General features: G+C 32.6%; 1 protein-coding gene across 14 annotated transcripts in view; it reads left to right on the top strand.

Moving 5' to 3' along the window:
* LOC106468799 (CUGBP Elav-like family member 2) overlaps positions 1-10,530 on the top strand; it is a 371,251-nt gene that overhangs the window by 200,269 nt on the left and 160,452 nt on the right. For 13 of the 14 annotated variants that reach the window (XM_022397833.1, XM_022397811.1, XM_022397854.1 and 10 more), the window contains one exon: positions 5,468-5,550. In XM_022397833.1, the coding sequence (XP_022253541.1) occupies positions 5,468-5,550 (83 nt within the window). Of the gene's footprint in view, positions 1-5,467; positions 5,551-10,530 lie in introns of those variants that run through there. The other variant, XM_022397877.1, reaches the window with a different exon arrangement.

The raw sequence follows: 10,530 nt of genomic DNA on the forward strand, positions 1-10,530 counted from the left end.
ATATTTATAGGTGTGTGGAGAGATTCTCGAAATTTCAGTTTTACGTAACAATAATGACGCTAACACAAGCTTTAAGTACACACACACACACACACACACACACAAATATTGTTGATTCTTACTCTCGAGAATCTTCTTCAACTTTGGGGAATAGGAGGAAGTTTCGCAATACATATTTAACACTGTAAGCTATGTATGTTTTAAAATATAAACTTAATCTAAACAAACGTTGATATTAAAATAAATTCGTCACAACTCCCTCCTTAGAGAATTAAAAATTGACGTTAGACAATTTTTAACTAAGATATTATATATACGTTGACAACCTTACATTATATATAACACATTATTCAAAGGATTATACAACTTCAATAATCATGGCAGTATAGAACACAATTAATACAAATAATCTTGTGATAATAAAATTGCATACCACGTGAAAGTACATCAGCACAAATGTTATCCACCCTTTGACATGGGTTATCCCCAAATCATACTCTTATAGTGATAAACTGCAATTTAACAGTCTTTGTTCTTTCTTTCTTTTTCTTTCTCTCTTTTTCTTTTTTGATATCACATATTGGGTAACAATACTAAAACCATGTCCTCAGGACGGAACTTACGTTCTTGAAAAGCTGGGATAGGTTTCAACAGGAATTTTCTGGTTAGATTTTCCGACTAACTGACAGATATGACAAGTTTTACAAAACTGAGAAACGTCTTGCCTAATTTTTGGCCAAATTGTCACTTAAATTATCTCCCATTTGGGGGAGGGGGGGGGGTCCATGGGCGACTTTCAATATTTCAGAACGATATGCTTTGGGAACAACAATTTGATAAACAATAGCCCAGTCCTCTGAAGCTGGCACATCTGGTGGTCTCTATTTCCTCATAAACACACCATTTTTGAAAAAAAGAACCATTTGGAACTTTCTCCAATTCATCTTTTGGGAGTGGATATTTAAATAGTGAAGAGATCTGCAGATCATTTTCTTGTTCAGTGATCAGTTTACTTTTAGTAAATGGAACTTCACTAGGTGAATCAGATCCCTTACGCCCATAACTGTCATAATAATAAATTCGTCACATCGTAAAGACGTGATTTTATTATAATGCTGCATTTTTAAAGCATATGAAAAACACATATGAGCGTAAAACAAAAACTTTGAAAAATATTTAGACTTAAAAGCTAATTTAGAATATTTGCGTGTAGTAAATAGTAATCCTTATGGTAAATTTAAATATAAATGGATTCCTGGACAGCACATCGAATGGTTAATGCAAATATTTAGACGAGAGAGATGTTTAAAACCGTGGTTTGGTGATATTGATTTGAATTGTTTGTTTACTTAGACCAGAGCAACATAATGACTTTGGCACTGTATGTCCGCTTCTATAGGTGTTTAAGTTAGAAAAAAAAACAAAAAAAAAAACTGGCTAATGTAGAATTATCTTAATTTTGTTCATATGTTTAGTCGATCAGTAGTAGGATAAATATCGATTATATGTCAGTAAGGTTTTGGATAAAGGATTTAAAGAAATATCAACGTATACCTTACCCTTTGATATTACCATGAATAGTTCACTTGTGACCACCCACTAACAACATAAAATGAAACAAGAACTGGTAAATGGAATTTTTTTCATCGTCTTGTTCTTACGTTTAGCTTTGTGTGATATATCTCGCTTTCCCTAATTACCAGCAGATTTTTACTTTCCACTAGTGCTTTAAGATCCTGGCGTCATCATCTGTCAAGATAAGGTTTTTTGAATGTTTAATAATACTTATATTTTTAACTCTAATAAAATGAAAGAGTTCTAAGTGTAATGATGTTAAATATCACCACCTTTGAACTGGGGTTTTCCATGCTGAAGTGACATACCTCTGAGGTTTAACAGATCTTATCTTAAGATTCTATTGTTTGGCATTGTAATGACGCGACTAAGAAGTAAAAAGTAGAAAGTTATTTACACTAATGCTTTGAATAAATGAAGATGAATGCGATGCTATTCTCTCTTTCTCTTTAGAAATGGTAATTTTAAGAGTTAGTCAAAGTCATTTTATTTTGGTGCAAGTGATGGTTTTGGATGAAGATGTGGACAAATGTAGTGACAAGCATGGCAAATCGCTTCTAACATCTTGGAACTTTACATAAATAATATATATATAAGTTAAGTTACAAGTAAAGTTACAAGATGTTATATATGCTCATACTGTGCTAGATGGAGACGTTTACGTCATCGATTTTGTTATCTCGACAGAATAAGCAAACAAAATATCAGCATGTGTTGCATTTCGTCCTTAGCTTCATTCAGTCTGACCAACACTTCAAAATGAATTTACACCTTTATCATTATTCATATGTATCACTTTCGTCAGTAGAAACAAGTCTCTATATGTTCAATGTTCCCATGCAAGTGTCTGTTTTATACTCCTTAGAAGGCTTTATTCAAACCTATCTATGTTAATAACAGAGATAACGTGTTCAAGATTACTTACAGCTGTTGATATCTCATTTCTATTTCACACCCATCCTTTACAGGAATACAGATGTTTCTAACTTTAAGGAGAGAGTATTCAGGTTACAGTATTTAAACTTTTGGAAAAATATACACTTTACAAACTGAAACATCTGTAAACCTCCTATCTCTAATGAGATTTGGAAAATTTCTGTAGCTTAAAAAAACTAACCCAAGTCACAATTAAGTTACTGAATAGATACTAACCATGTAGCGTTTAGAGCGATTCTGTTGAAGCCTGGTGGTTGTCTTCTGTTGCATTTAAAGTGCCCCCTGTATGACTACCTTTTCTTAAGACTGTAGTAGCTGTGGTTGAAATTTTATCAGCTAATTGACAGTGTGTGTGTGTGTGTGTGAAAGTTAAGAGTGAGGAATATATTTCCTAATATTTAGTTTTCATCTTAATAATCTACTTGAATTTTCTCTTGTTATTCGTTTTTGTAGATCACTTAGCTATCTCCCGTGAGAAGCCTTTGAAATGGAGCCTCAAAAATTACCCTTTTGTCAATAAATATTTATAAAAGTGTTTTGTACTTCGTGGTTCTTAGTCCCCCCCCCCTTTGTCAAGAACTATTAAATTATGAGATTTATTTAATAGGTTACCCATTTAATTAATATGTATCAAAATTTGTAGAAATCGAGAACGTATAAATAAAGTAGTTACTAGATCGAACACTCAGACTAGACATACCTTACTCAAAAACGAATGATTTATCACTCAACTTCTGTACAGCATATAACTTACTCATTTTCTTAATATTGCATTTGGCCCCAGCTTCTCTAGAGCTAAGTAATTTGAAATAAGAATTTCATGTTGTTAGGTGATTGTTACATCATTTTGTACATAAGAGACGTATTCCCATTTTATTGATTCATTTACTCTTCGAACCAAGGTTGCTTTGCCATAACAGGCACTGGAACCTATTATTGCCTTGTTTAGGGCTTAAGGCTGAAACATTTTATATAAAGAAGCGTTAAAACTGAAAAAAAAAAAAAATCGGTGAAAAAGTATGAGCCAGTAATATTGGTAATGACTACATTTACTATTCATTTTTGTTACAGATAAATAAAAATATATATAAACTATGTGTAACGTCCCCCGGTGATAAAGCGGTAATTTTTCGAACTTATAATTCAATAATCTAGGATTCGATTCCTGCGATGGGCAGAACGCAGATAACCATTGTTTAGCTTTTCGATAAAACAAACAAACCTATCCCTAAGTTCAAAGTTTTAACAAATGGGAAAGAAAAATAGAAGCCCGTTGATATAGTTTGTATTTTGTTAATTTTCATTATATAGTCAAAATAGGTAAGATACTTCTGTTTATTATACTTCGTTCTGACTTATGTAACTAAATCTTCTTTTGTTTAACGATTTAGAAAAAAAAAAAGTGACAAATTAATATATAACATGGGTATCTCGGGAGGATCGTATCAGTAACCTTAATAACCAGGTGTAGAGAGGACATGTGCTTAATATGTAAATTCGAGTGTATGCCACTAACAGGGATGCTATTATTCGTGTTTCAAGCAAGTTTAGGAAGTCAGTGTCATTATACGAGTGTTTTTATTTATTTTTTTTATATTCGATAAGATTACATTACTTGTTTGCCAGTTTAGTGGAATAAAGTAAAATGGAGTTCCCCTGATAACTTCTAAAAATAACTGCTCTCGGTTAATTCATTAATGAAGTTATGCTCGTTTTTACATTTCGGAATCAGAACAGTTATCTTCCGAAATTTTGTTACTGTTCCCTCCTTAGATATTGAACAGACTTTTGAAAGCTTTTATTTTGATAATAAAGAGAAAAAGATGTTTCAACAAGGAGGGAATTTGCCTCCACAGGCGCCTTTTATATTATTTGCCACGTGTTCCTATTTGTTTAACATTTCACATCTCATTCACATAATTCAACAGAAGAGTTTCCATGTTTCACTTCGTGAGTGCGAACAGAAATATCCGGACAATGCTGCGTTCATATACTATTTGGCGAAGTTTAATTTTTTTTCCAATTTCACTTGGTAATTTTGATAGGAAATATTAACAACTTTTATCACTTATGGCATTTGACAGAAATCGATTTTTCTCATAACGAAGTTTAATTTAAATGGTATAATATTGGTCAGTTATTTTATGCTGAGATATTAAACTTTTGAAATCCAACATACTAGATGAAATATTAAATGTAATAGTGTTCGTGGTTTTGATTTTCTGGTTAGTATCGTTGTTGTTTTGAAAATTCTAAATGAGACATCCGTTTAAAATACTGGTTATTTTATTCCTAAGCTTTATTATTGATATCATATTAAAAAAAAACTAAATAAGAAGTTCATTTTGTTTTTAACTTGAGATATTAATAGCATTAAACATGATAGTTTTTGTGTTTTATGAACATTTTATGTTACTGTATCCGTCGTCTTATGTTAAATAAGTTTTTGTTTAAATTCCTGATGTTGTCTTTTTAAACTTCATAAAATCGTGTTCTGTGACGAGTTTGCGACATTTGATGTCCTAATACCTAAAATAAAAAACATGCAAAATCTGACATCTTTTACTATTGATAAAGTAATTATATTATAAGAAGATGCTGCACGTTTTTTCATACCGCACGTCAAACAAAATCATACAGTCTAACAACCAATCGAGATTCTTCCATAGCGTTTGCAAAAGGTTCACGTTATAATTAACCCTATTAAAGAGCCCAGGTAACAACAAAGCCCGAATGGAAGCACAAAATCTACGAAATATTTCTTTATTGGGAATAGATAGTGAAAATTAGTAATACTTCTTTTGTTGTTGTTAATATTACTTTGATTGGTAAGCAGTACATTTTACCATTAGTTTGTGGCGCGCGTGTAGCAGTTTCCCAGAAGAACTTTCTACTGAGGCAGACACTACAGACCATTGGGGATGGTGGTTGAATTTATTCTTGTTTCCTTTTTCAGGTTGCTGCTTTGTCACGTTTTATGCCCGGAAGGCGGCTCTGGAAGCTCAGAATGCCCTACACAACATTAAAACATTACCTGGGGTAAGTGAAAAATGGCTTGGAGATTCTTTTATATGTGTTTTCGAGATAAAGTAGTTTGGTAGATGATGCACGCATGCAAATTACAAAATGGTGAAATGAATAATAGTTTCTTTTCATAATCCTACAATAATCAGTGCACGGATTATCATTTAAGCAACTTGTATCTAAAATACAACCAGGTTTTGAGGCTCACACGCATTCTCTAGGGTTACGTATCTCTTGCCAAGAGATAATAAAATTGAACAGACTTAAGTTTTTGTTTTTCTAATCTCCTTATGTCCCTGTGTAATCATATGATTGGTTGCCTTGTATGGAGCCTAATAAAGCATATTTGCCCACATGGGATGAATTTGATCAGCTGGAATCTGCATTTTCGTGGAGCATCAAATAATTTCAATATCCATGCGTAAAATAGCCTCATTTGCGCTCAACTCTCCTGATGTACAGATAATACACATTTATAGTGAATATCGTTATTTCTCCCTTCAATGACATATTACGATTGTAGTAACATTGTTACATTAAATCTAATTGAGTTGGGGTATGAAATTGTGTAACAAAAAGGTCATAAAAATTCATGATAGTCAGGCGACTGTGTACATACTTCATTATTTAACAATAGAACTTCCTATACATCATTTACTTTTCTGGTTCGTAAACGGCTATCACTTTTAATTTTCTACTGTAGATAATAGACTAAATAAAATGTTGATATCTTGTCGTTACACGAGTGATGAAACATTGATGTGCTGTGTAAAAAGTTTCTGAAAGAAACTAGATATCATCACTAACTGTTCAAAACATTAAAAAAGAATTACATTTCATCACATGTGTTGTAGGGATGTAAATATTTTGAACTGTACACAATGTACACTACCGTACTGGAACCTCCTTTGATTGATAAGTTGGCTATACTATCTACATAAGGGAAGTTGCGAGTTGTTAACATTGCTCGCACGCTTGTGCGTGTGTATGTATATATGCATGTATGTGAACATACACACATTGTTAAGACCTGTAATAAATTAAACCATCTTCACTGCAGTACACAAGAGGTACGTTTTTTTTATACTTCAGAGCAGAAATATATTGATCTTTTTGGACGACTTTATATTGGCAGGAGCACACCCAACCCGAGTTATTGTGGTTGGAGACCTCTTCAGGGATGTTTTGACTATGCACATCCTACCAATTTTACACTCTGCTACTTTTGAAGTAATAACCAGTGAAGCACGTCTTAGTCAGATTATATTGCCACGCTGTCACATACTTGTCTTTTCAGTTTATACATACATGCATATATGGTGTTTTAAAAGAAATACTCCAGACAAAATCCAGTGACATGTTGTTTTAAAATCCATTTTCAGCCTTGTTTATATGAAAAATATTAGCATGTATAGAGATTGATCTTCATTTTCTTCCTAAAAGACTACGGTTTTTCATTGAAAACTCAACAATAAAATGTACTTTTCATATTTATACATACAACTCTCTAAGCTTGCGCGCCGTTTTTATGACAAAGTTTGTTTGAGCAAGTGTAGGCTACAGACTACCTTTCGTCGTGATGTGACATTTTGTTTCTTTGATGAAACTTAATCGAAATGAAGAAGAAGAAGAATCGAAAAGTGATCCACGCTAACTGGAGATACTACCGAAAAACCAGGGTAAGAGCTGTTTACGGTGTTATTTGTGTTTCTGTAGAATAGTATTAAACCGTATGATAATGAAGTAGCTTCTCCTGTTGTAATAAAAGTTGTATTTTAATTTTTCCATACAGTTAGTTATTCTTTCATTTTTACATTATATTTCTGCAACTTTGTAACATTAGCAGTGCCATTCTGTGGTATGCTAGAACATTTTATTCCTTGATTCGATAGTTTCTTTTTGGAAATATTTGTTTAAAACTAGAATTATATTAAAATTATTAATCGATCATGTACCATATGACTTTTCGTAGCACTAAATTAACTGTCTTCCACTATAAGGTATTTGTATAAAATTCTTCGCTGTCGCATTTGATTGTCACTTTATTTTATTACTAGACTAAGATTTACACCCAGAATGTTTATTTTATGATCAAGTTAATAATACAAATTTCACAAAGTTTGATTGAATGTAACACTTAAAAAAACAACATATAATTAATTGTATAGCTGGCGGATGTTTAACAAGAATATGTTGCATACATTCAGTGAAACTAATACGCAATAATGCTGTGTTTCCTCAGGAAAGCAACAATATGAACAACTAGGATAAGTTCAATCTGTTCAGTTAACAATACACAGAAATGTTTGATTTTATTAATAGACATAAATCACTTGAATAGTATTTAATATTTGTTCTTTTACTTGTAGAAATTCTGTTCGTGCACAAAAATATGGGATATGATACGTTTTTATTACTTAGAATTAATACACACACACTTGATTTCACCAGGTATTGAATTCTTTAACTGGTTATTGATTTGAGTGACTTAGTTTTAAAAATTTTTGTAAAAATGCCAAAAATACATTCTTTTGCAAACAACCAATGAGCAGATGCAATATGTTTTCCTAATGTCGTAGTCGATCAAAGAGAGAGGCATAAAAATATTTATTTCAAGAATTGTTTGATCTTTTAACCTGACATTGTTAGAGAGTGGATATCATTTAAGAGATGTATGATAATAGCTTATAAGATTTATTAAATGATCCGTTGGTATTTTATTTATTTTCGTATTGTATAACTTCGTTTACAAATTCTTTGTTGCTGAGAATGCGTAAAGTCTGTTATCTTGTAGAAGAAACTTAAGTTTACACAGGTATTTTTGTAATTTGCATAAAGGCTGGCCAGAAGAAGTATCAAATGCAAACATAAGTTCGTGTTCACATATCAAACACAACATACCAATTGAGCGAAAAGATTTGAGTGGCAACCCCAGCTGCGCGTAAAACATAGACATGAACGTAATTTGTATATAACTTTTAGGATTTTGTGCTCCTTTCAATATATTCACCTTACATAAGTATATATATAGGATACATATATGATGCTTTTACCTATAACTTTAATCTCGTTCAAGCCAAATGAATGAATAAATCAACTAGCTACAACACAGTGCACCCAGGAATTGAAAGGAAAATCAACTATTTCCATCTTGGGTTGTTAATTTATTTCACATCACTTTGTGGATTCTTAACGTTTTTAAGTTGCAGAGAATTAATTATCTGAAACTAAATTACTTTTCACTAGTATGAACTTGAATTGTTGAGTACAACTTCAACACGAAATTAACGTGACTGCAGTATGGTTATCGTTATAAAACATCATCACACCACATATTGGTAAATAGGTAGTGATTATACATATCTTCATTAGTTTGTTGCATGTCTCTCTGTAACATTTAGGTCGATAAACTATATGATGTATTTTGGGCAGATATGATGATTATAATGTATGAAATATACCTTCCACCAAATTTATTCTCTGCAGAAAATATCAAAATATCTTGAAAAAGAAGAAATGTGGACGAACACTCCATTTTATAATTAATGTATAAACTGTGTTAAGACAGAAAGATTTTACCAAAGACATAACGACACAGGTACGGAAAAGGAGGCCAAGAGGCTTAAAATTGAACACGAGGAAGGAGTTCAATTATTCATCTCTCACAGCTCTATCTTGATAAGTCCCTTTGAGAAATGAAACTCCTCTTACAACGGGTTTAAAACGAGAACAGAAATGAAAGCGAGAAAGAGAGATGATTAGTTACGGGTATTTGTTATTGTCTGAATGGTACGAGATGGGCACAAGATTCGGCTAAGAGTAGTTTATAAGGGAATTGAACCATGATGTGGCTATTATAGATTTCTAGCAAATTTATAAAAATAAGCAAGTTTGTTTTATCTTTACAAATTGGTGTGTATCATCAGAATTTCTGGGCTAAGATTTGTTTAGTTTTACAACCTGCACTTTATCAGCTCACAAGCGGCAGTAGTTCGAGCCTCCTGGTGTGTATAAAGCACGTGTAGATATATTAAGGTGGGGGCGTCAGTGCAAGTTTCAAGTAGGTTGCATTTTCTAACGGGTAATAACAGTAATCTGTCGTTGCTGTCTATTTCGTGTAAATACAAGGGTAGTGAGAATCATCTTCTCACCCGTAAGCACTGCGGCTAAGGTAGGATTACTGGTTAGATGTGAAGTATGTATAGGTAATCTCAATATTCGTAGAAGTTCTCTGACAAATAAACAATTTTTTTATTATTATTATGCGCTTCTTTCGTATTTCTGGTAGAGGGTGCTGTCGTAGCGGAACGTATACCATGCTGTATTACCAGTTTCTCTGATAACGGTAATTGTTAGCGTTGGTTCCATCAATAAGAGTGAACTTTGTACGCATTACGACCTCTTTGTGGGAAGATGTATTATACAGATTTGGTAACATGCAGGTAATTACATCAAATCCGTGCGTACCATGACGTGCTTTGCGCCAGATGTCACTCATCTCAATGACTTCAATTTGTGGACATCCATATTTAAGTATAGCAAATCGAACAGCTGGCTCGTTAAATCGTAGATTCTTGCCTCAAGCTCGTCGACATCTGCATGTAATCTACGTTGTATGGAACTTGAGTTTCCGTTTAACCGTCGTGTAAACGCCTCAACAGCTGTTTTAAGCCAATATATTCAGAGTAAAAACTACAACTTACATTCACAAAACAGGAATTAGAGAGGTTGAAAAACAGGATTTAGCTTTTCGAACAAATTAGTGAACATTTTAATTATATGGACACACCCCCAGTACAACGTAAGTGCATAAATTTGGAAAAGTTACATCTTTTTTCCCCCCGTTTTATATACTCTATTTTCTGTATAACCAGTAATGCAAGTTCGTATGCCAGATGTGAGTTGAATCGACGTCAAAAACAACAATGACAAATTTAATTGTTTTCATTCTACTATATATACACAAGCCATGTGTAAATATATTTAAATAGACAT

This window comes from Limulus polyphemus, unplaced genomic scaffold (assembly GCF_000517525.1).
Source record: "Limulus polyphemus unplaced genomic scaffold, Limulus_polyphemus-2.1.2 Scaffold91, whole genome shotgun sequence".
In the NCBI taxonomy this organism is placed as follows: Eukaryota; Metazoa; Arthropoda; class Merostomata; order Xiphosura; family Limulidae; genus Limulus; species Limulus polyphemus.